This window comes from Numida meleagris, chromosome 5 (assembly GCF_002078875.1).
Source record: "Numida meleagris isolate 19003 breed g44 Domestic line chromosome 5, NumMel1.0, whole genome shotgun sequence".
Taxonomy (NCBI): Eukaryota; Metazoa; Chordata; class Aves; order Galliformes; family Numididae; genus Numida; species Numida meleagris.
The window spans coordinates 34,317,064-34,343,331 of NC_034413.1; the positions used below are offsets into that span (position 1 = coordinate 34,317,064).

Here is a 26,268-nt window from a genome sequence, read left to right on the forward strand (position 1 = left end):
ATGCCCCCAGAGAGCTGCAAGCCCCATGCTAGTGAGGACATGGCAAGTCCCATGGGACAAAACTCATGACATCATTCCTGCATCAGCAGGAACCATCCTGGAACTGCCCTGACGCATGATGCCAGCACATGAGGATCCCCCTTTCCAAGGATGCTGATCAGCTCTTAGTTACCCGCAGTAACTAAGGTAGGTGTGGTTTACCTCCCGGATTTCCTTGATCTTGGAGCCTCCCTTGCCAATCAGTGAGCCACACTGGCTAGCTGGTACTACGAGTCGCAGTGTCACAGGAGGTTTACTGGTAGCAGTGCTGTTGCTCATTGAGTTGGTTATGTCCTGGGAAAGGAAGAGGACAATGCATCAGCCCTTCTTCCCCAACCCAGATGTCTGCCACACAGCCCAACCCAAATGCCCTGAGCCAGTAAGGAGGGATCATATCTTCCAGACCAAGGCTGGGCTCAGTTCTTGCCCATAGAGAGATGTCTGGAACAACCGGGAAGGCTTTGCGCCAAGGTCGTGTACCAGGTGAGCGGGTCCAATCAGGCACACATGGGTTGAAGGCATCCAGATGTACTGCTGGACCCAACAGTGGGCCACGAGGGCTGCAAGCAAACCCTTGTACTTTGCCCTCCTGGGGGAAAGGGGTCACCTTTCTCACCTCCTCAAATTTGTAGGCGATCATGGCGAAAGCCTTGAAGATGGCATCGGTGGGGCCAGTGATGGTCACAATCCGCTCAGGACAGTTTCCCTCCGAGATGTTGATTCTTGCCCCACTCTGGAAAGAGAAGGCAAGTTACAGAGTCACAGAGGAGCCACAGCCAGTAAAGCACCCGAGAACAGAAACTCAGAGAGCTCCGGGAGCACACTGCACACTTGTTCCCTGGTCACCACACAAAGACATTCCATCTAACCTTAAAAATTCCCACCTTTGCCACACGGTACTTTCAGCCCTGCCTCACCCTGAACCTCCAGAAAGGGTTTCCAAGGCCTGCCCTGGATATTTTACTGCAATGTGAACCCATGCTGTCAAGCCAAGAGTGGTCTGTGGCATCACTGCATGTGAAGAGCTCTCCTTAGTGATCTGGTAACTCTCTGACGGCTAAAGGTACAAAGACCATGGGCAAACTCTCCCATTTCATGAGCAACTTTATTTCACTGTTTCAGAAGTAGAAAGCTCTTGTCTCTGGAAGATTCCCAGTAAACACAATAGGAGTTTGAGTGGGATCAAGAAAACTGGACAAAATTGTTCTGGGGACAGCTGGCTTGGGTGACTTTGGATGAAGACTGGAGGTGGGAGTCATGACTGCACATATCTCACATGGCAGCAAGCCATTAGGACAGCTCTGGTCACTGCTCTGTATGCTGTCGGGAGGAGAGATGCAAGCCCTTCCCACTCCTCATCCCTCTCTTCCAAATCACTTAAGGGATCAGAGTTGCTCACCTCTTCACGCATCTTCTTCACAGTCTCTCCTTTCTGAAATAAGAAGTGAAAACACAGGCCATTGTAAAAACTCAAGACTTCCACCTTCAAAACAGCCTTTCCAAACATGCATCTCTCTAACACCATGCGGAGTGTGGCCAAAAATTTGGGGAGCTCTGTGACACCTGGCCCTCAATCCCTAAGTGATGGGTGAGCTGAAGAGCGGATGATCCAAGCTCACCCCTTCTCCCATGTCTGTAAGGCATGATACAGACAAAATAGCACAACTGCACCTTACACCTTCCTTTCTAGACTTCCTGTTTGGAGGAAAATCTCATGGAAGAGCTCACAAACTGTCTAGATGATCAAAAAAGATGGCCCTTTAGAGTGTTTGAAAAGGACGGTTTCTGCTCTAGTATCTGCGGAGAGCTCTAATATCACGAGATACAAAACAGGCGCAATTGTGATTCCTTCCAGGCCTGAAAAGTTGATGGATAAATAAGGTGCAATCATAAAGAATAGTATTCGTGTTGCAAATCTTTCCCTACCACAAATAGCCAGGACTTCATGAACCATGGAGCAGAGGCACCTCGTGAAGTTTTCTGCTTAAGCTAAATGGTGCCCTGTGGCCTCTGAAGCAAGAATTTAAGCTGGTTTGCATCACATTTCTTAACCTTTTTTAGTGAATCTATTTAATTTACATTTCCAAGCCATATGATGACAAACATCTATTTGTCACCACAGCGAAGCAGCCAGAAGTTGTCCTAGATAGGCTCTCTCTTTGTGGGGGAGCAGTCTCTGACCTCTCTGTGAGTCTGTCACCACTTCTGTCACACAAACGCACTTCACAGAGACCAAACATCTAAGAGATATTTGTGGGAAGAGATAACTGGTGTCTACCCCAGCACAGACAGTAAAAGCTGCAGGCAATTCTGGAAGTACCTAAACACACATCTAAAAAATGTGCTTACCTTTCCAATGATGCTTCCGACTTCCTACCAAAAAAAAAAAAGAAAACACCACACAATAAATGGCGTTGGGAGACGTGAAGATATCCCAAGTAGGAGAGGGAGAGGGGTACAGCCCTGCTGGGAGCCATTACCTTGCCATGCATCAGCAGCCGGATGGTGAGGGTGACGTTCAGGCCGCCTTCGGAGACCTTTGACTCCATTTCCTACTGGGGACGGGAGACAGCGTCGGCAGGAGAGAGCCCCGGCACAAGAGGAGGCAGTGGCACAGCCGTATCACCTGGGGACAGAGGGGCAAGGATGGGTATCCCTGGGGTGAGTTCACCTTCCTGATCCCTCCTCATGGATTCACCACCCCTACCTCCGCCATCCCACCATCAGCCCATGGACATCTATGTATCTGTAGATGTTCCTGTTCGTTGCAGGGGAGCTGGACTAGATGACCTTCAAAGGTCCCTTCCAATTCAAATGATGCTATGATTCTATTAATCTGTGACAAGGGAGAGGGAGCTGGTGGAACCCTCTGGCTAAAGTCTGACTGCAGAGCTTGGACTTTAAAAGACTCAGGGCACACATCTGGCAAACCGAAATTCACCATTCCAAGCATGAATGGACACTCAGAAAATCTGGAGCAGTGGGTTTTGGAAAAGCCAGCTCATCTGTAAGTGGAAATACCCATCAGACCCCAAGAGCAAGGAGCAGGAAGGGCTGAGCTGGTGTATTGATTACTGCATTTCTGGATTTTAATCCAGATCTGTAAGCTGGGCGCTGTGTCTGAGGAATGCATGTTATTTCCAGCTGTACATATCTCATGAAACCTCTACTCATTTTCCAGGCGCTGACATGTTGTTCCCCTCCCTTCCTATACTCTCTTCCTCTGCCCTCGAGAGGGAAAAATGCTACTGGTATTTTGGAGGCAGGGGAAGATAAATCACAGTACAGAAATAAATCCTCCTTTGTCTTTCCCAATGCTGCCTTAATAGCATCTCTGTGAAAGGAGAGGGCACACTGAATGTCTCTGCAGCCTACTCCATGGGGAGACCAGTCCTGTCTCGAGGACAGTGCCAGCATTCTCCTGTATGCAATGTCATGAGATCTGTAGCAATTCTCCTCCATGTTACTTAATCCCTCAGAACATGTCAGATGGGAGATTTTTCTGTCCCAAGTATCTGCTATTTTCCTGTCCTCATACAGGAGCATCTGTGGCCAAAAAAGGGAGGCAAACCAGTGCTCAAGTATTACTTTGAAGCGAAGAGGCAGTTGGGATGCATAAATATGTAGCAGTGCAAAAATGGCCATGAGATGGGTTTGAGAGCAAGCATCCTCTTCCAGTAGGCTCTTACAAAGCCATATGGTGAGCAGGGAGATGATGCTTTCCCAGAAGAGAACAGCTGAATGGAGACAGCACTGTCACAAACCCAGCAGTACCAGGAGAGCCAACACATTGGCTGTGCTGCTCCATGCGGGGGCTGGCAGCCCCAGGGAGGTGGGCGATGGCTTTCCCACCAAGGACACATCAAATCCACCACTCTGCTTTCTCCAAATGCCCTGTATTGCCGCCACCTATCACCGCCCCATGCTCCCTATCCCTCTCATGAGAGACCCTGAAGCTGGCCGTTATGTAAATGTTTCCAATTGATTGAAAAAGTGGGTCATGTGTTAGCCAAATGCTCCTGGCTTTAAGATCTATCAGCATTATTAAATTAAACACGCTTCATGCTCCAGCAAGCAGGAAAGCTACATTGGCCTTTTCTTAATCATACTAGTGAAAGGTAAGTCTTTTATATGGGAGTTCATAAATGCAGTGGAAACTACAAGAACAATAGATCAGAGGCATTTACTCTGTCCATATATCCCCCCCAACATTGCTCATTCTTCATAGACAAAGCGTTAACCAAAAATCTCACCCCGAACACCATTTTGAGCATTTCAGTGTTCTCAGCCCATAGAGAGACCCATCTACAAGGATCCATCTCCTCACAGGGCCAACGAGCTCTGCCTAGTTCACAGCATCTTCAGAATTGCTTCTTTGTCCTTCCCCTCAAAAGCCCGAGGACACCATTACATCCAGCCCAACAGATAAAGTAGACAAAGTGCCCAGTTCCAACCCAGAACAGAGCTGGAGCAGCCCTGCAGAAGTCAAAGATGCAGCACCACAAGATGGAAGGGCCGAGTTTGGACCCAAAATGGAAGGTACACTGAAACCCAAGTGAGGACCATGATGCCTGGGACACTGCATGCGAAGGAGCAGAGCAGCACTCCAATCTGCAGGATTGGGAACATGGTGCCCAATGGTGATCTGTCCCAAAACATTTTTCTAAAGGATGACCTGATGACCTGAGAAATCACAGAACATTTAAATCCATCTGCCTTTTGGAAGCGTGCTTGGAGAAGGCATCACTGATACACAGAACAACCTAGCTCTTCCCCTCTCCTTTGGTTTTGAAAATAAATCTATTCAATTCCAGAAAATGTTCTTAATCCATCAGGAATACCCACTGACTGCAAAACAGCTCATGCACCAGTGACCAAGCAGAGAAAAGGAAGGGACATTTAAACCCAAAACAGTGGGAGGACATCCACACTGGTTTGTTGGAGGTTGGACAGATTGCCTAAGTTGGTGCTCTCGCCTTTGTGCCAGCCAATTCACACTGCAAACATTGAGATGCACTTAAGATTGAATGAAATCTAATTATTAGGAGAATTCTGAACACTGTGTATTAATTTAATTAAATTTAGTTCATTTAAGATTGTGATCATTTTCATGATGTTTCATGCTCTGCCCCCCTTGAAGAGATACCACATGAAGAAAAACATGTGGAGGGAGGCTGAGCACTGAGCTGGACTTCATTCTCTAGCCTGGTTCCTAAGCCTCCATTCAGCAGAGGGTTCCACTGAGGTGGTGTCCCCACGAGGGAACATGGCTGGCTCCTGCCACCACAGACACCCAGCTCATGGCATCTTCACCCTGGAAATGTCTTCCCAAAGGGCACCCAAATGCCACCACAGCCAGGCAGTGGCTCAGAGCACTTTAGAGCACTTTGCTTTTCACCAAAACGCCATTTCACACATCTGCAACTATCACCAAGATATTAAAAAAAAAAAAAAAAAAAAAAAAAGCTTCAAACAGCTCAATTTTCCCTCATAGTGCTTTGTTTCTTCCCTATGCATCCACTGGTGCTCACCATGCACGATAGCCACACATGAGTGGGTCCCACAGCGCAGCTCCAGCCAGAGCTGCCTGCAGCCCCCTGCAAGCACTGGGTGGAGAACCAGGGCTTCTGCTACCAGAGAGGTCCATTGCTAGCATCACTTCTGCCTGCAGACCTCACATCTCACCCTCAGAGGCAGAGGAGTCCCTGCTCCTGTTAGGGCACACAGTCCCAAGTGCCCTACTCCTCCTCATGTCTGGGGTTTTGTTGGTGTTTTCCTTCCCATGCTCCCTCTTTGCAGTGGTACAGTGGTTCTCAGTTATTTCCCAGATATCTGTGGAAGCCGCAGTTGAGTAAGAGCAACCTTGCCCTAATCAGACACCATTTTCAAATCTGTTCTCAAATCTGTCTTCCAAGCCAGACAAGAAAGGTACAGAGAAGGCAGAAAATATGCTTGGGTTATCTGTGCTGAAGTCACCCTGGTGCCTCTGGGATCATGCACTGCCAGAAGTCAGATGCATAAGGTAAAGTTTCTTCTCCAGATTCCCTCATGGAATACTCCCAGCAGTGTTACAGAGATCAAGTTTCACAGCGTTGACTAGGTATTTATTTTGGGGGACAGCAATGTTTTCTTCAAGCTGTCTGAAAACAATCAGAGAGAACAACTCGGTGCAAAAACATCCCAGAGGCACAACCCTCCCCCTCCAAGAAGGGTTTGGATGGAAAGTTCACAGGCACTGCCAAGTAAAACTCAAAGAAAGTCTCCATCACCCTCGTCACCCACTGCATAGCCTTCAGAAAACCACTCCTTCTTGGTAGGTTTGTTCAGTCCAGGTTGCCACCCCAACTCCAAAGCCTTGGAGCCCTGTTAAGGAAGAGCTCTTGCAGGTCCATATAGGCAAAGCACTGGGACCAACCAGAGGTCCGCACAAGGAGTGTGTGCCACCCACCTGGGGACCACCCAAAGGTCCTGCTCTGGTGGTTGCTCAAAGGCAATGTTGATCTGAAAAGCATTTAACACATATCACAGGCTCTTTGGTGCTTCAGGAGACCAACCAGCAGGATTCCAACTGCAAATGAGTACATTTTTAAGCACGAGGGAAGAAATGTTTAAGTGCCTCTGAGCTCTTGATATCCACTTCCTAAAACCTGGACCAGTATTTCTCAAACCTTGTAAACTGAAAGCCATGTCCTAAATGAAGAGAAAAGATGGCAGAAGGGAGCCTAGGAAAGAAGCCATTTTTCTGATGTTATACACTTTCCCAAGATCTGCCTGCCCATTTGCTTAAGCTTTCTCCCCTCTCATCTCCTTGTGGCTTGATCCTGCCATTAAGACCTAATCCAGCAATTTTCAGCATCACATTTCAGTGGCTGGGGGCAGCACACCACAGTGAGCTCAGGATTATGACGATAATGCAGTCTGCCCAGATCAGGCTGGAGATGGAAGGAGCAAGGATAAAAACTGCTGTGGCAGAAAACCAAAGTCTGCTACTCACTGAAAGCCAGGCTCCAAAAGGAAATGCATCAACTACTGGCAGGCTTCTGAGGCCAGAAGATGAAGCCATGAGAGAACAGTAGCACAGAAGTCCAAATGTGTGATGTCTAACACTGTTTTGTAACAAAGCTGCATTTGCAGCTGCTGCTGGCTTCCACAAACAGAGGTGTCATTTTGATTAATGAATCCTCCACTCACCCTCCAGCTCCACCGAAAACACATTAGAAAACTCAAATAGGAAAAAAAAAGAGATACCTCCACTCCAGTTTGGTACATCAGCCATGGTATCCCCACTTCTCACCAGCCCTTGGTCTTTCCAATCATCACAGGAGATATATCTCCCTGTTCTTGCCTCCTGGATGTTTCATTCTTGGTCACCTGCTCCCATTGCCCTGCTCTCCACCAGTCGATATGTCTCTGCTCATGGCCCACGATGTCGCCCATTGGCTGCTGATGAGCAATTGTAACCTGCGTTCCCCCATCTGCTCATGTGCACCATGGGGTTCTTCCAGCCTCCCTCACTTTTATGCCACAACCCCATTTACTATTGTGGAGATGCAAATGTTCCTTCTTTGGACCCTCTGCTCCATCCCTTCTTCTGGCTCTTGTGACAACAAATTCAGTGCTAGGGCCATCATTGCGATCAGCCTCTGCTGCAGCCTCAGTACCTCTGGCTATCTTCTACATCCAGATCCTGCCCCCAACCTCTCTGCTAGCTGGAACTCTTGAAAGCTTTTCTCCATTTCCTAAATAATCGCTTCTTACCCCCTTCAAGCCAGCATGGATTGCTCCCCAGGTCCTTCACCCTCCAGAGAGCAGGGCTGGTTGTTCACATTGGGTGGCCTTCCAGAGAGAAATACTGGCTCTAGGTGTTGGTATCAGTCAACACCTCTGCTCTCAGACCAGCCCAAAGCCTTGCTAAACCTGCTCTCCCCTTCAGGAAATTTCCTGAATCCCCATTGTTTTCTTGGGATTCTCCTTTATCCAGCATATCCAGCAGCAACCACCCACATTTGTTTCAGGCTAGTATCAGGCTCTGCATCCTGCTTTTGGGCTCCCTTCTGTTGAACACACATTAAAGTTGAGTGTATTCAGTGGTGCTGCTGAGTTAGTCCCTGTGGCAGCACTTGGATCTTAAACACCATCTCTTCCGTTTTTTTGAGAAGAAAATAGGAGCTCTACACAACGTGCAAACCTTCCCTAGGCAGTTTCACCTCTATTTTGTAGTGAGTCTTACTTTAAATTTCAGGCATTTCAGCCAGATTTCTGACCTGACTGGTAAACCAAGAGGAACAGAAATGCAGCATCACAGCAGAGGCCTGTCCCAGATGGAGAAAGCTGGTGAGTCCATATCACAAAAAAAGCACAAACCATTGGATCCTGCCAGCAGGCACTGGAAACTCAAGGGGTGTTGTCCTGGAATCCCTGCTTATCTGCTGGGTGCCACTGTGTCCATCTCACCCTACTGCACCTCAGCAGTTAATGATGAGCAGCCTCCCACAGAAGCATCACCCTAGCATGGGTGGTGCATGGATGGGAAGTCAGATGTGAAAACAAAATTGGGCCCCCTGATGTCAGACAGCATTAATATCCACAGTCTCTAAAGCAAGCCCAATCCAAAGAGAAGAACTGGATCTGTCATGATGGCTGGGCCATTATAGCCATCTTTTGCGTGATGGCAGCAAACGAAGCTGCAGCTTTTCCCTGTTGATCGCACCAGGATGAAGGTCTTGCATGCAATGAGGAAACAATAATTTGCACCTGTGAAACTTCCATCTCAACAAGGTGAAGGAACCCTGCATGGGATGGATCTGCACTGAATTTGTTTTGTTTCACACTGAATGAAAGCCACTTCTGGAAGGCTGGCGTGAGTGGTGTGGGGACAACACACTTGAGTTTAGACACTTCCAGTTCACCCTGTTAGTTGCTTTTGGAATGACTTGCCAATAAGAACATACTTTCAGTGAAGGCTGAACTGTTTAAGTACACTGGATATTTCAGGCCATGAGGAAATGAGCGCTGATACTCTCTGCACTACTCTGTTGGGCTTACTGCTGCTCAGTCACCAAGAGCAGCTGCACATCTGCAGATGTCTGCAAGCCTTCAGCAAATGCTGGGTGGACGTAAAACACCTTTGTCAATGGTTTACGGGCGTTCGGCCCGGTTCAGTGATGAATGGGGTGGGGGACCCACAGACCCACGCCCTGGGAAAGGGAGAAGGGAAAAGAGGGTAGGGAGATGGGCCTGAGAACAAAACAGTGGCAACGATCTGAGGAGAAACAAACTAATTTACTAAATAAGATATTGGAATGCAAAATAACACACTATAATACAATATAATTACAATTTAAGCTGATACATCAACCAGTAACCTGACTCTTGGGCACATGAGCATCTACACGATGCACCTCTACAACCATATTCTTTATTTGGGCAGCAACGTCTTTCCACAGTTCATCAGCCCAAATAGGTTCATCATAAAACCATGATAACCTTGTGCTGAGAAAATACTATCTCCTTGGATAAGGAAGGTGGCTGTCTCTTCAGCCACAGATTTCCCTCTGCCAGCAAATTAAATAATAGATTAAAGCAACATATAGATGATTTTTTCTGAAATACCAGCTGTCCCTCCATGCTCAAGCCAAGTCTTCGGAGATTCTGGGAAGCAAGAAGAGGAGATGCTGATGAGGAGCTGGGGAGGGCTAAGCATTTGCTCATTCTCCACTCAGCACAGGTGCCCAAGTCACCTTGAAAGGCATTGCTGCCATTAACACGTTGCACCACTGGCTTTAATTAATTAGCTGAAACAGCGCTGCCTTGCACTGCTGAGACCTAGAAGCCAAGTGCTGTGCTCCATATCCATGTCTTGGAGGTGTCATGAGGCGCAAGAAAATGCTGCTGCCAGTGCTGCAGAGGGTGGCTGGACCGAGCCACTGGAGAACAGAGAACCTCACATGGCACAAAGGGAGCCATGCATTTCTGCAGGCATTTCTGCAGCCCCAAGGTGAGCTTGTGCAGAGAGGGGAAAGCCCTAACCGGTGGTAAAGTGGTAGTAGGAACATGGCTGCTAATATCTTCCTATGTGGCATTTTCCTGAAAGAGCCAGGGAAGCCTGGGGTAAAGGAAACTGTTGAGAGATGGATGGGAAACCCTCTCAGCACTCTAAAAGCATGTATCAGAGGCTCTCCTGTTAAAGCGCCAGGTGAAAAGCCAGGCTGGGGGAGCCAGTGAAGCTAAGAGCAGGGCAAGAAGCCAAAGAGAGCTTGGCAATGGGGAGAAAAAAAGATATGATTCAGCAAAGGAAAGTACTGAGCTTGGCTGTGTGTAGTTAAGGCATGGAGGAAGGGCTCCTCATCCACCTAAAAAGGGCTGGGAGCAACAACTCAACCTGCAAGCTCAGGATCTGCAAAAGACAGCCAAGAATAACAAGATGGGTCTTCATGGGAGATCCAGCCAGCAGAGCAACCCTGGACCTGCAGGGACAGGAGGAAGGGCCAGAGTAACCAGGGCTGGGGGAGACAAGGGCATTATGCAGGGGCTTAAATGCAGCAAGGGAGATCTGGGTTCAGTGCTGGAACAGAGCTTCCTCGTGGCAGGACTGTCATGCGCTGTGCCCAGGGTCAGTCATGCTGCAGGGATGCACTCAATTTAGCCTTGTTTTGCCCCAGATAAAGAAACAGAGATGTCGTGACTAGGCTGCCTGGTGGTCCACCCACCTCACCCATCCCGGAGGATCCTTCCACCACACACATCCCACAGGGACCTTGTACTACTTTGGTCCTGGCACCAGATCACACTGCCCTGTAGATTATATAATCAACATATAATCATCACCAATGGAAAAGAGATCATCCTGTGCCTATGCTCCATCAAGCAGAAATCAGCCCTGAACAGCATTTTTAATGGTGATGTTCAGTGCAATGCTTGTAAGCATACACGCCTGGCAGTGCTATTGGGACAGATCTCTTACATGCCATTTTTCAGGGGCAGGCCAAAAGACACCCAAAAGAGGACACTTGTGGCCGGAGGTCCATGACGAGTGCTCACCAAGGAGGAGAGGCCATGCAGGGCTTCGCAGCCCTCGGAGGACACACAGCTTGTCCTCCAGCAGACGGAAAAACAGAGGGCACAGCTCTATGAAGAGCTCCAAGCACGCTCCCGGCATCCTTCTGCTTGCAGAGATGGCTGAGAGGAGAGTACCTCCAAAGTTCCCAGCAGAACACAAGGGGCACTTTCGTCCTGCTGGACAGGGAGCCACCAGGGGGGTGGCCTCCCATTCCCATCCCCTTCTCTCCACCTCAGTTCACCACACTGCACATGATTCCAGGCATCCCAGAATGCTGAGGAGGGGGTGCACCACTTCCAGTGGGTCTTCTGCAGCAGATGAAAATGCTTGCAGAGCAGCAGGCACCCTGCAGCCTCAACTGCAAACCCCCTCTGAAGGAGCCCGCCTCTGGCCAGACTGGCTTTAATCCCAGACAGCAGCATCCTAATATTTTTCCTCCATTTTCAATCTCCTGATCTGGGGTCATCCCACAAATCCCTTCATCCTGCGAGTGCAGCAATCTCCTTCCTCATCTCCTGCCAGCCCCATTTCTCTCTCTAATCCCTGAAAATAGGGATGAGGCTTGAAGCATGAGGGCTGCCCTGGAGGGGTCTGTCCAGGCACTAGTGGACAGACAGACTGACCTGGAGCACACAAGAGCAGACAGGACACAGCAAGTCAAGACAGGCAACACGCATGTTATTTTGACTGCAGAGCTGGACCTAGAGCTCTGCGTATGTTGTTCTTCTGTGGCACTGGCTCTCAGCAAACCCAAAGCCACATCAGTCACCTTGGGCAGAGATACTCTGGCCTCTGGGAATGCAGGCAGGCGTGGCATGTGACAATGTCAGTGGCTGTGCCACCAACCCCAGGCATGAGATGTGCCATGGATGGAGCCAGGCAGCGTGACCCTGTCCCATGCTCACCAGTGAGGAGGAGGAGGAGGAAGAGGAGGAGGAAGAGGAGGAGGGTGGCCTTGGGCGGCTGAGGGTGGATTGCCGCTGCGCCATGCTCAGACCCTGACAGCAGGCTCCAAAACTGTCACTCCTGATCTGTTTTCACTTCAGCTAAACCTCAGCCTCAATTATGATCAAGGAGAGCCATGCTTTCCTCTCTCCTTCTCCCTGTGGTAGGTCCTCTATAACCTCAGGACCAAACACTCAGTCAAGCATACCAAGGAGGAAACCGGTATGTGTGCTGGGCTTGGGACCAGGGCTCTGGGGAGGGGACCATGACTGCCCCTGCCCCCAAATCTGGCCTCAGAGGAGCAGGTTTGGTGCCCTGACACCATTTACTGACATAGCAAAGCCTGAATAAAATAAATGAAGACAGATGGGTGTGCGTGCACAGCCACAGCACCAGGATGGGTGCAGTGAGCGAGAAGCAGAAGAGCATGTTGCAGGGATGGGAGGACAGCTCCCATCCGCAGAGGAGTGTCCCCCCAGGGCTGGGGGTGGGCTGGGGCTCATTCTCATGCACTGGGAGACCCATGGACATGGTGCCTACCCCCCTTTCCTGCAGCAAACCCCAATCCCCAAGCAGGCATCTGACTACGAGGAAAAATTAACTCTGTGGTTGCTGTACAGATGCGGTGCTGCATCTGTGATGGGACACCCCCAGGATGTGGAGCACTGCTGATCAGTAGCCAGTGGAGTGCCCTGCAAAGCACTGCTGCTGCCTTTCCATGTGGGCACCCAGGAACTCTCCAATTCCACCCCACCTCTCTGCAGGCGGCAGAGGATGCAGTCTGCTGGTTCTGCTCTGCACAAAGTATGCGGCGATTATGGCAGCGTTCACATTTTCTGGTTCCCTGCCCTAACGTCCCACACCTTCCTTCACACACTCTGAAGGTAGAATTTGCACCTATTGCAAATAGGACATCAAAATAATCTTAAAACCACTTTTTTTTTCCTCCCTCATCCGGATTGGTATTTGTTTTCCCCCAAATGGTCTGCTTTCATCAAAAAGAAATGTCCTTAAATTCAACTAGATTAAAAGAGCATCTCTGATATTTATTACTCTAGAGGAAAGATGTCAAAATTTGCCTTTATATCTGGAAATACTAAAAATGTTTGTACAAATTAATCCTTATGAGAGAGGAAAAGAACTGAGATTAAGACCTTCAAAAATATGACCAAATTATTTTGGAAATAAAGATGATAGCCCGAATATTATGCAAAACCGTGACTGTTCAGGGGTTGGTTTCTGTATCAAAATGCAGGCTAGCATCTGCCTTTGCATCTGCCAAAACAAAGGTCAATCATTTTATGGAGAACTAAACACAATGCCCTTCATCCACTGTTTTTGGTTTATTTAGAGTCAGACGTGACATCCCAGTAATAAAAGGGATTTTTCTAATATGAGTTGCATTAAAACTACATTATCCCAGAAAACTCAAACTACAAGACAAATATATCTGAAAATATTTCCCCTTTATAATAAGGATGTGATATTTCGGGATTGATTTCGACAGCATTTCAGCCATCCCTAACCTTTGAAACTAATAACTCACTTTAATATTACACAGAAATGTTTCAACCAAATAAAATGCCACTAGAAAATAAAAAGCAACAGTATCAGAAAACTTTCACAGGGAAAAAGGATACCCGAAAAATAACAACAAGCCTCAGGATAAAAGGCATTCCTCTTCCCAAATCAAATTTCTGTCCATTTCCTCAGTGCAGGAGCAACAATTAATGGAAATGCAACCAAAATGCAAGAATTAAATCAAATAGGCTTGGCGTTTCTCTTGCACTGTCAGATGCAGGTGTGATGAACATCTATGTTATTCTATCCCCCATTTCCTTAGGTTGATTTGATTTTGACTATCCCCAGCCCGCACACATTCACTAGCAGCACAGTCCGCAGCTCACACTGCACCTCACACAAAAACAGAATGGCTGGATATCCCAACTAATACAGACATGGGTACTTCCCAACCCGGTGATTATAGCACTAGCTGCAAGATGAGGGTCAAGTTGAATTTTATGAAAAGAAAGAGCACGCTACAACAAAAAATGGCAATTTTGCAAGACCAGATAGTTGGAGGAACAGCTGTTCACTGAAGCTAACTACCTATTGCTCCCACAATCCCACCTCTGCCCAACACAGACTTACATTTTCTCTACTCAAGACATGCATTTAGGAAGGTTCTTAAGTGTTCAAAGCTCTTTTAGCCCCTACCAGAGCCCTGTATTCCACTCATTTCCCAACTCCTCGCTAATTTTCATCTGTAGGAAAAGTTGCACATGGCAGGTGGTCTTCCACCAACACAATCTTTTAAATCTTCTTACCTTCCCCAAAGAGCCGTGTTAACGCAGATTTCACGTGACGGGGTCTGCGCAGATGGCCACTCTTTTCACGTTTGGAAAGGATGAAAAATGCTAAGGGGAAAAAAATCCCAGTGATCTTTTGCTGTACAGCACAGAGGGCTCCAAACCTCATTGGCCCTGGGATGGCAACCACGTGGCATGGGACAGAGAGCATGTGACCTATTTTCTCCCAAATCCCTTGGTTTGCTGTAAAGGGGGATGCACCCACCACTGATGTTTTTGTCATTTCAGTGGGCTTTGATTTTTTTTTCCATCATTTTTTTAAAGGCCACTGAGCACATCGGGTTGCCTCGAGGCGATGAGAACAAACCAGCCAATGCTATCAACATGAAGGGGAAAGAGCTCTGCTATGAAATGAGTGCTGGAGTTCTGTACATGGGGAAATTTAGAACCATTTGGCCAGGGTATCAACCAGGAAAAGAGCCTGTGGGAGGGAGGAGCGTGTTCCGCAGCACACATTTGGCTGCTGGCGTTGGCTGAATTAAAACAGCCAGTGTGCAGCAGGCAGCGGTGATGGAGGACCCGGCTGCAACCCTGACTGCAGACCCCAGATCTCAACTGGAATGTCCTCTCCATGAGCCTCTGAGGAGGAGAATGCTCTGTAAGCACTGCATGGTCAAACAAAGAGCATCTCATGTCCCCGCACTGCTTTGGACCCCTCCATATCTGTTCACATCCTCCAGTGCCCTCCTACCAACCAACCACTCTAAGAGCCAGTAGATCTCCTGCCTTGGATGCAGAGGAGCAGCTGAAACAACTGTCTCTGAAGAAGGACCAAGATGTCTGGTGTCCTGTAGTTGGAGTGCATCATGCTCCAAGTTGGGCACCATCTGTTCCCAAAACTGCATGGCTATGCCAGGCTCAAAGGACATTTCAAAGTCACCTCCATAAACACCTGTTCAACCCAAAAAACCATCCCAATCACATCCAAGCCAGCTGTGGTCCATGGGCTAAGCATCTTCTGGCTTTTCCCCAATAATTCCAGTCCTCGTGGCCTTGCATGTGCAGGCTCCAAAGGGAATGTGAGCCCTGAAGTAGCTGACAGAGCTTGCTCCTTAATTCTGGGTGACTGGAGAAAAGTTCACTTCGCTTCTATGTTTTGGATTCCCTGCATTTAAGATAAATACAGTTCTTCTGTACCAGCCCAATGGACTCAGGACACTCCTTTTGAGGAGGAGAAAAGGAATTTCTGGAGCTCAAGACATTATTAGAAGACTGTTCTTCCTATGGGCTCAAGCCATAGTTTGTACCAGTCAACAGTTGCATCTGCTGGCAACACCAGCCCCTCCTGGCAAATCCCTCAGCTATGCCATCCTATGCTGATGATACATTTTTTCATCATCCCTGCAAATGGAAACCCTTGGGCAAACCCTCTTCTGGCATCAGCCCTTCAATTTTAGTTATGTTGCTTCTCCAAGGCAGTTGTCCCAAACCACCCCATACCCATGGGCTCCAGACTTTGTTATCTTCAGTTAATGTCTAAGGCTCCTTGGACAACAGGCTGAGATCCACACCGAGGCTGTCCCCCACCCAACGCTCTACACTGGGATGTCAGGCAGTTCTGCAAAGGCAGCACTGTCCATATGTCCCATTCCTTCCCAAGACGTGGATAACATCACAGTGAGATCAGAGAGAGAAATACAGCCATAAAATACCCCACAGAAGTGCAGTGAGATCCTCCCTGAGCTGGAGGTCACACTTCTCCAACCAGACTACGAGGCATTTTCCTCCAACAAAGATGAGCCAAGGGATAATCTTGCTAGCCGTTGCATGCTGGAATGCAAAGGACTCAGCCCAATGCAGTTGGCCCAACGTTTCCCCTCCCTCCCAGCCCTGCAGTGCTCCTCCCCAGCCCCTCACCCTTCATAGCAGTGCCCAGCCACAGCTGCCCCCTGAATAATCTGCTGAATAATTATATAATAGGGGGCAGGCAGAGAAATAATTTTAGGCTGCTCCGCTGATAGAAAGCAAGCTGGATTAAAAGATCAGAACAAGCAATACATAAATTAAAATGGTTTGTTGTTTTCAGCTGCAGGAAATCCACGGCTAAAGCAAGGAAGATGCTGAGGGAAGATGCAAAAAGGAGGTTTCTATGCATTAGCAACGGCACGTTCAAGGTTTCCAAGCCATGCTCAGGTTTTATTTTATTTCCTAATGGGGCAGGATGTGGGCATTGCCCCTCTTTGCCTCAGGCACCCCATAGCCCTGGGCCCAGTGATGTGGGCAGAGAAGGCGCTCGCATGCTGCCCCTCTGGCCCCCAGCAAGGTCAGTGGCACGGTGCCATACCACCCTGCTCTGATGAATGGCTTTTGAAAGGCGTGAAGGGGAGGCAGGGAAAAAGCAGTGAGAGAGGGGCACGGTGCTGATCAGCTGCAGACAGGATTGATGCCATTAGCTCCTCCTGTTCACTTTCAAGTTCAGATTAAGCAGAAGGGTCAAACCGGGAAATCATCAGCTGCTGGTCAGCCTCGTGCCAGCATGGACATGCAGAGCAAGCACCTCACCTGCCCCAGAGCTGGTGGGTACGAGACGGAACAGCAGCCATTTCCCAGGGCCAACTGATCCCCCAGAAAAGTCCCTTTTCAGGTTTCCCCTGTACACACAGTTTTTCTATAACATAGGCATCCAAAGAATCACCACTGAATGTAAAGGAAGGAGGAAGGGCATTGCAGGCATGCTCAAGGTTGCAGGGAAAAACCATCCCCAAGCTCTAAACATGGTGTTCCTATGGGTGCGATGGGGCAAGAGGTCCAAAATGCAGACATGAGGAAGGCTCCGTGTTTAAAAGAAAGCACACCCTGCCTTGCCTTTGGGGCCAGGAGCTGTAAATGCAGAGCTGGGCACCAGGCTCCTGTCCTGCCTGGGGACACAGCAGAGGGCAGGAACACAGCCCTGGGAGAGGGGAAGGCACTTCTGTCAGGGAGCATGGGAAGGCAGAGGAACCAGGCTGGAGACCTGCCCAAAGGAGGTGGGAGCTGTGAGATGTCATGATGCTCATCCAAATGGTGCTTTAATAACTACTTATTGCAGAAAAACGTCTTCACATAAGCCAGGGGATAAATTGCACATGCCAGACAGAGTGGGGTCATGAGAGCTTGTGGGAGGACAGTCTGGGGCTATAGTCCCATGTTGGACACACAGTCCTCCAGCAAGGACATGCCCTGGTTTTCCTCGGAGATGGCCATGGGGAGACCTTCCCTGAGACCCACTGGGTTTGGGGGCTGTTGGCAGAGCCTTCCTCGCTGCTCCCCAAAGCACATCCTTCCTTGAGCATATGGCCTCTGAAGCCTCCCCTCCCCAAACCCACTACAGATGGATGCACTTGCAAGAGGCTGCACGCAGCACACACAGCTGCAGACCATGACAGCAGACACCCCAGGAGATGTGAGTGCACCAGTACCAACCGTGGCACCATGACCTTGGTCCAGCCTCGCAGAACCATAGAATCGCTTCAGTGGGAAGGGAAAGAGGTGGGTTTGTCAGTCACTACAACACTCCTGCTTTACGGGGCCATCTTCTCACCAAGAGTTGCACATCCTCCTTGCTAATGGAAAATGTTGCCCTGCCTTCCATTTGTGATAGTCAATGTCTGGGACAGCATGACAGCCTCAGGCCACAGCAGATCTATTTTAGTAACAAAAGCAGAGTGGCTGATGAACATGACCCCATCTCTGCACTTCTCAGCTTCTCTCTTTTGCTGGTTTTATAGGACCCCTGCGACCAGCATGGCAGAAAGTGAGTGACCAAGTGTGACAGGGCAGAGGCAGTGGGATGGGAAACCACAGCCTCAGGAGCTGGAGAGGGGCCAAGCTTGCCTTACCTCTCCCTGCAGGCTGGCCTCGAGCTCCAGAGCGATTCCTCAGAGGGCAGGGGTCCGCCAGGGAGGGGCATGCTGAGCGCAGAGCAGGAGCCTGCAGAGCTGGGTACAGGGCTGAAGGTTGATTCCTGGTCTTCCCCAATGCTCCTCAGCCCCAGTTCCCTTGCTGGAGGTGGAAGGGCCCCTGCAAGCCCCATATTCCCCCTCATGCTGGGGGTCCCTGCTGGCAGAGCCGGGCCTTTGCTGGAGAGATGCTCTGCTGTGGTTGCTTTGAAACACTGGGGAAAGCCAACTTCATTGAGAAATAAAGTATGGTTTGGGTCATTCCCCCCTCTTTTTCTTCACAGGGCTCAGCTAAGGGTTGTACCACAACGCCTGGGAGCACAGCCATCAGGTTGTTTATGGGGCATACTTTCCTCCAGTCCCAGGTTTGTGGAGGTCCTGCCCCAGCAGCCACCAACCAGAGCCATCAGAAGGACAGGACGGAGGGGCAGGGCCTCAGCCAGAGCACAGTGGTGCAGCTATGATCTGCTCCATGGGGGCCGTGACCCTGCTTTGGCAATGGCAGCAGTCCTACACATTTTGGTGACATGGGCACAGGGTTATTTATGTTGCTTTATTTTTGTTGCTGCTCCCAATAAGTTAACTGGGGCATGCATTACTCGTCAATACAATCAATCAAGCAGCCGGAGCAGTTAATAAGCTGAGTGCCAGAGGGCAGGAAAACCTCTCCATTGCCCAAAATACTCTTTGAGCAGTGGGACGGGTTAGCTGTGGTCCCTGTTGATTGCTTGGGCATGAAGCTGCTCCGAACACACTGCGGCAGCTCCTGCTTTGCAAGTGGAGACTGCACCTGTGCCGGACCGTTCCCACAATAAATGTGGGTTTTCCACCCCAATATCCAGATTGGTCTCTGGACAGCATCCCTGCCCTCCAAGGCCAACTGGAAGCACAATCATTTTTAAATCCCACTGTCAAAAGATGGTAGCATCCTTTCCCCATGGCTCCCAGAAGACAGGGGAAAAAAAGATTTAAATAAATCAACAAACCAAAGGAAAGGATGGAAAATACCAGCAAAGCCCCGCAAGCAGCACTAGGGGTATGCAACTCACCTTTGAGGGCCAGGGCAGAGGGCTAGGGTCAGCAGCACAGGCAGCCAGGGGAGACCTGGAAGAGAGCGTGACACTTTGGCACTCTGGGCACCCACGGGAGCATCCTCCTGGCACCAGGAATAAAACAGCCTTGAGTAGGGAGGGGGTCCTTGGAAGGTTTTAGTTTTGTTGGTCACCACTGAGGAAAAAAAAAAAAGAGAATAAAAACCCAATGAAGCCCAGATGCTGTTGTATGTCAAACTCCCATGTAGGTCAAATCCCCAGTTCCCAGACATTCATTCTTGGTTAAAGGTCCATACCCTTTACAAACCCCACACCACGGCTGTTTTTCTGAAAGATGTCTGCTCCTGACCAGCTGACGTCTTGGTGCAGAAAGGTGAAATTCTGAGGTTTGCCTCAGGGCAGAGCCAGCAGGGCCTGGCCGTGAGCAGCATACTGATGCTCAGGGCTTCCTGACTGCCCAACATCATCCCCAAGCACAGCACCAAAATGCATGTGAACTGAGGAGCTCAGACCCTGGAAGAAAAAAGGGCAGCAAGGAACACTTTGCAATACAGATGTGTGGAGAGGAGCTTGTTTCTAAGAATACTGCTACTTGGCTCTTAAATGTTTCCCCAGTAAGCAATAATGGCACATGTTTGAAGGCTATTTTGGGGAGAAAGTCTGTTGAGAATTCACAAAGAAGGAAAGCTTTATTTGTCCTCCAGATCCCAGTTTTGAGCTTATCCCAAGTCTGAACATCCAGGAAATGCATCATTAATGACCTTGTCAGCAGATTTCTTAATCAAATATTAGTCCATCTTCCAGAAGCTCTGCTACTTATTACATGCATCACAACCCTTCTGCCCATACGCTAAAAGACTGCCAAGCACAACAAGCTCCCAGCCACGACAGGATCTAGCTCATCTGTGGACAATGCAAGTCAGTGGATGTATTAAAAGGCCACTTACAGACAAGTGACATTTTGTTCTGCTTGTGGACTATCATCTTCACCATCATCTCCCAGATCCCCTCTCCAGCTTGGCTAAAGCCCCCACACTTTGTGCCTGCTCTGGCAACACAAGCAAATAAGTCATTTTTCCATTTCCTGGTTGATTCTCTCCAGTGAAAAACTCAATGGTGCAATGAGAAAGACATGAGGAAACTTGTTATGTCTTCTTGCCAGATCCAGCAAAGCACACCTATTGCTCCCAGATGAAAGCATCTCGAGGATGCAATCAATACCAGCTAGGCAGCACCATTTCCTTGCTTGATGCCACTTAGGTGTGCTGAAGACCTTGGGCATTCCTGAGTGCCACCACTCCCCAGAAGCCTCATGGCATACAGAACACACAGGCTCACACACTGCACTGCCGCTCTACTCAGCCATGAGTGGGCTACTTCTGGCCCACCCATGAGCACACATAGGGAACCTTTTACAGAGGGATGCCAAAAGGAAGCTTGCTCAGGCAAAAAAGGATTTTCAGGGACCCAGCCTAGAGTCTCCCTATTTCTGCACCTAATCAGGGCTGGAGATGCAGAAACAGCTCCTCTGCATGTTGCCCTAAGGCACAGCCCCAAATACCAGCAGGTGTAACCATGACCCCCTCCCTGCTCCAGCACCCAGCCTGTCTCTTCTGCCAACTGCAAGCTCACAAGAGCAAGCACCACTATTTAAAGACTAACACAAGCTGCCCGCACAGGTGCCCTGAGCAAAATCAGCCAGTCAAGCTTGATATTAGCTTCTCCTCACCTGTGAGAACTTTGTACTTCTAATGCTGCTTGCTTAGTTTGTGTTTGGACCATGGGGTCAGAAGAGGTTCATGCTTTGCTGCAGATCCCAGGGAAACTGAAGCCCTTGGGGAAAAGGCAGTATGTAGCTGGCAGGGAGTGCTCTACTGGGGTTGCAGTGCTCTCCCCAACACCAGAGCTGCAATGCATCCTCACAGAGGGCTAGTCCTACTGTGTGTTGGTGGGGACCTGCATTGGGTGGGATGCAGCAGCGTTGGTGGGATCTGCTGGGTTCTGCTGCTTCACTTCCCAGTGGCACTGCTGATCGCAAAGGGGAGAGAATGATCCTCCCCTGACCTGTGTTCCCATCATCTGACTCTCTGTGTGTTTTACACAGACAGAGGCAATGATTTTAATGTCCCAGTGAACAAGCTGTCGGGACGCATTAGCCTCAGCTGGCAGGCTGCAGAGATGGCTTCTCCTCCCAGGCACTGCCCAGCGAGGAACGAAGACATGAGCGCATGTGTGCCAATGATGCCCATTACTCTCCAGCCCCTTAATGAAGCCTCCCTGGAGGCCCTGCTTCTTGGGGAGGGGAGGCGGGAGGGGAGGCAGGGGTGCAGGAAGAAGGTGAGCGTCTTGGCTGCGGGGCAGGCAGGGTGGGCAGGGAGGCAGCCGCCAACTGACGTGATGGGAACTGAGTGCTCCAGAGCCATCAGAGCCACTGCAGCGATGAGCTGAGAAAAGCCATGAGCTACATGAGCTGAGCTGACATCTGCCCCCTGGGCAGGTGCCTAATGAGCAGAGACATTGTCCATTTGGGAAGATGAGGGGAAGGTAGAAAACTTCCCAGCTGACACCTGGTGGCCTCCATCCGTGCTCCTGGTGGAAGGGCGGGAGACAGGAGGCAATGGCAGGAGCTGGGAAATGGGATGGGGATGGCACATCTCATCACCTGGAGCTCCCTTCTTTGAAATCTTCTGCTTCTTTACCGAGTGGGAAGTGAAACTGCTGCTTCCCAGGCACAGCCCTGCTGGGAGCATCCTCACAACCTGATATAGCCCTGCACTTGCTGAAATGCACTGGCATGGGGAGAGGTGCCTGGAGCAGCGGTGTGCCAGCTTGCTTCTGGGCTCCCGTGTCCTGCATCTCCCTGCAGTGCATTGGTGCTGCAGCACGTGGGAGCAGTGCAGCCCTGGTAGCACCCGACACCCCCCCCGGACGCTTCCACAAACCCAGTTCAGTCAGTCCCTATAAATCCAGCGAGCCCACTTGTCACAAGCTCTCCTCCAGTTTACCTCCAGCCTCTGTGCTACCCATCACCTTCACCAGTGCTTGGTAACGAGATGGGAGTGATGGAGCGGGAGAGGGGAGAGCCTTCACCTCCAGAAATAAACAGCTCTAAAAGCACTTATGAGCCAGACAACTCCCGATTTATCCCCAAAGCCTCGGCAGGCACTGTGGGTCCACCTACAAAACCCATTTCTTGCCCTCATGTAGAGGATGCTTTCCTCTCCACTGCCCATTGCTTTCTCCAAGGCCAAGCGGGTTTTATCAGGCAGCTACCTCCCTGAGACTCCTCAGCAGCCACAAGCATCCTCAGGGCTAACAAAAAAGTAAAATGCAGAGATCTACTGGAAATCCTGGGGAAAAAAAATAAAAAATAAAAGCCACAAGGTGCAGGAAATCATCCTGCAAGGCTACACATGTGGTCAGGCTGGGAGCAGTGTCCCAGGAGCCACACTGTCAAAGAATCACAGAGACTGGAAGAGACCGCTGGAGATCCCCCAGTCCAATGCCCTGCTAAAGTAGGTTCTTTACAGCAGGTCACACAGGAAGCGTCCATGAGTTTAGATATCTCCAGAGAAGACTCCACGGCCTCTCAGGGCAGTTTCTCCAGGCAGGATGGCAGGAGCCATCTCATTGCTCATTGGCCTTCCTGCCCACAAGGGCACACTGATGGCTCATGGCCAACCTGTTGTCCACCAAGACACCCAGGGCCTTCTCCGCAGAGCTCCTCTCGAGCAGGTCAGCCCCTAACCTGTACTGATGAGTGCGGTTATTCCTTCCCCAGGTGCAAGACTCTACACTTGCTCTTGTTGAACCTCATCAGATTTCTCTCCATCCAACTCTCAGCCTGTACAGGTCTCACTGAATGACAGCACACCCTTCAGGCGTGTCAGCCACTCCTCCCAGATTCCTATCATCAGCAAACTTGCTGAGGGTGGACTCAGTCCCTTCATCCAGGCCATCAGTGAAGAAGCTGAACAAGACTGAACAAGTCCTGTCCCTAGGACCTGGCACATCCCACATCCTGCACCACTGTTGGGGTTGCAACAGTAAGGTTCCTGCTTGCAGCCAGTGGGTGCTGCAAAGCCACAGGGCAAACCGTGGTGTGGGGACAGCCATCAGGCCCCTCCCCAGCACTGATGGCCCCACTGGGCTGGAGCAGATGGAGCAGCCACAAATCCCTATAAGCCAGGGAAGGGAACTAATCTATTAGAGGACAACGTAGTTGGCAAGGGGGATGCTCAATGTTTTGCCTCCTCCTGCCTCCTCAGGACAGTGGTGTTTTCAGAGCACTGTGAACCAAAAGCAAATTCAGTGCCCTCCTTAGTGCTTCTGTTTTTGTTTTGCCTTCCATCCTTCCCATCACTGCTGTTGCTTGTTTGGGAGCCAGACTCCTAGTGCTGAGCCCACACGTGGTGAAATATCATGGGAGAGGGATGGGGCAGGGGATGAACGATGGGTCACCCTGTGGGGACCACTGCCACCAAATGTGTGATTCATATCCCTCACTCGGCTATGTTGCCCTGGCTCAGAGCACAGGGATGATCCCAGCATCAAGTATGGGAGAAGGCATCACCTCCATCATAGCTTGGCTGGGAAATTTGTCACACTTCTCCTCCTGCCCTGCCTCGGAGGTGCAGCCTGCCTCCAGAGCCACAAAGCATCCAAAACAGCCGTATCTTCCCCAAAGCTGACAGTTGTCAGAAATGTCAGCAGCATGCCTGCTTGGTGTTGGCACTGCGGCTTCCCAAGCTGTCTGCCTGCCTCAAGGCGCGCTTGCATGCAGCAGTCACAGAACACTGCGGCCCAGTGGAATAGCACCTTCCCAGGGGATGGCTTTGTTCCAGTCATGCTCTGGGCTCTTCTCCCTACAGCTCCCGAAAATGTTGCCTTCATGCCTTTGACCAGTGAACTGTTCCTGCGTTTGGACAAAAGACAGAGTCACAGGGTGATTCGGGCTGTGAGCACCTCTGGAGATCTCTGAATCCTGCTCTGAGCTGGGGGATGCCAGGCTGCTTGAGGCTGTGTCCAGCTGGAATTATTTCACACTGAAAACTCAAAGATTTGTGGCAATTCATGGAATCATTGAATCATTTAGGTTGGAAAAGACCTCTAAAGTCACAAAGTCCAACCAGCTCCTGAGCACAAGGATGTTGGCATGAAGATGAGTGAAAGCTATTGTCCCAGAAACACATAAAAAAAGAGGCAAGTTTCTGTTTAGGACACGTCTCTTCCAGGCTGCAGACATGCAGGCAACGTGGGCAGCTCCCATGTTATCTCAGCCCATCATCGAGCCAGATGTAAGCCCTGATGCGGCCAGCGGCAGCACTAGATGGCAATCCCGCACTGCCGAGCAGACTCTCTGCGCCTGAGCCGAAGCTTATCCGTCCCCTTCTGGTAATTAGGGAGAGGGCAGCACTTCGGTCCTTCCCTCCTTCCTGAAATTTCAGTCTCTTATCTCCTTCAGCAGAGGCAGGCCTTTGTGCTCCGGCTGCCAGGGATATGCTCCGTGCCACCACGGGCATTCTTCAAATTCTTCTACAAATGCTTCTGGAAATTCTTCACATTCATTCTTCTTCCATTTCATTCTTCCTCCAGTACTTCTTCTTCAAATGCATTCTTCAAATTCATCTTCAAACTCTTCTACAAATTCTTCAATTTCATTCTTCTTCATGTTCATTCTTCTTCAAATGTATGTGGGAAGGTAGGAGTCTGGGCATGCAGGTATGTATAGGAAACAAAACACAGATGCCCTCCCACACTGCTACTTCCCAAAGTCCTCACCTTGGCCATTTTGGGAGCACAGTGGGCTGGGTTGGCTCTGCAACACATTCATGCTGTCCAGGCTCAACCTCAGCAGTTCAGCAGTGGAGACCTTGCCCAATGACTTGCCAATCCGCTTCACATTGAAACATCACCAGTGTCACCAGGACAGGCACAGTGCAGCTCCCCAGCTGCCCCACTGGCCTCCCCTGTGCTCCCTGCTTACCCCCAGCAATGGGCCCCAGCACGGCACGGTGCGGCGGCACATCTGGCAGCATGGGGAGGTCTGTGGCACAGCTGGTAGCAGCTGATGCGCTGCGGATAGATGGGAAGATAGTCAGAGCTTTGCCTCCAGATCCCTGCAGGGATCCCAGCAGGACGAAAGCCACCGTCATTCCTGAGGGAGGGATGCTGGGCAGAACCCATCTGCAGGAGGGATGGGCATTGCACCCTGAAATGCAGCAGGGGCCCTGCAGGTGTGTATATTTCCAGGAAGCCATCACCTTGTGCTGGCGGAAGTCAGCACCACAGGTTTGCTTCTTGGTGACTGGGGAGTGTGAGTCATCCTCCAGCGTCTGCCCTTGAAACCCAGCCAAGGCGTAAAAGCTTTTACCGCACCCAGACACAAAACAGGAATCAGCAGAACACCAGAGCCCAGCTCTGGGCTTAACCTCTTCCAGGGAGGTGCCAACTCCAGGACGCTGTCACCACCAGCTCTACTGGCCACCGGGGCTGCCTGCATCCTGGCCATGTGGCCATGGGGGTAGTGGGGACAGGGGCAAGGACACTCTGCCACTCTGGGGAGATGACACACACACCTGGCTCCTTGGGGACACTTAAAGGAGAGGTTTTCCACGATAAAAGAGAGGGATGAGAGCATCCATTTGTGGCCACATAGGTGGTTGTGGGAATCTCTATGAGGGGATGGAAGGGAGGACAAAGCACCACTGTTTCCCACCCATAGCTCCCTGCAGGGTCAGCACGGGGATCCACACACACAGTGGTGCTGCAGCGCAGCCACTGGGTTGGGTGGAGCATGCTTCAGCTCCAAAATGTGCCCGTGGTCTCTCACGTCATTTACACAGCCCAGAGACAGAAGCTGGGGTCCCATGCAGAGCCATCAGCCAGATCTGGGCTGGAGATCCCCAGCACAGCCCTGAGAGCCG

General features: G+C 50.2%; 1 protein-coding gene across 24 annotated transcripts in view; it reads right to left on the reverse strand.

Moving 5' to 3' along the window:
• Positions 1-26,268, reverse strand: part of PCBP3 (poly(rC) binding protein 3) — a 49,179-nt gene that overhangs the window by 20,769 nt on the left and 2,142 nt on the right. For 18 of the 24 annotated variants that reach the window (XM_021400321.1, XM_021400313.1, XM_021400329.1 and 15 more), the window contains exons 2-9: positions 19,340-19,517; positions 18,231-18,329; positions 14,371-14,460; positions 2,520-2,665; positions 2,389-2,412; positions 1,439-1,471; positions 656-772; positions 202-333 (exon numbers count right to left, since the gene is read on the reverse strand). In XM_021400321.1, coding sequence (XP_021255996.1) covers positions 202-333; positions 656-772; positions 1,439-1,471; positions 2,389-2,412; positions 2,520-2,588 — 375 coding nt within the window. In that variant the 5' untranslated portion in view covers positions 2,589-2,665; positions 14,371-14,460; positions 18,231-18,329; positions 19,340-19,517. Of the gene's footprint in view, positions 1-201; positions 334-655; positions 773-1,438; positions 1,472-2,388; positions 2,413-2,519; positions 2,666-14,370; positions 14,461-18,230; positions 18,330-19,339; positions 19,518-19,638; positions 21,567-26,268 lie in introns of those variants that run through there. The other 6 variants (XM_021400308.1, XM_021400310.1, XM_021400307.1 and 3 more) reach the window with 6 other exon arrangements.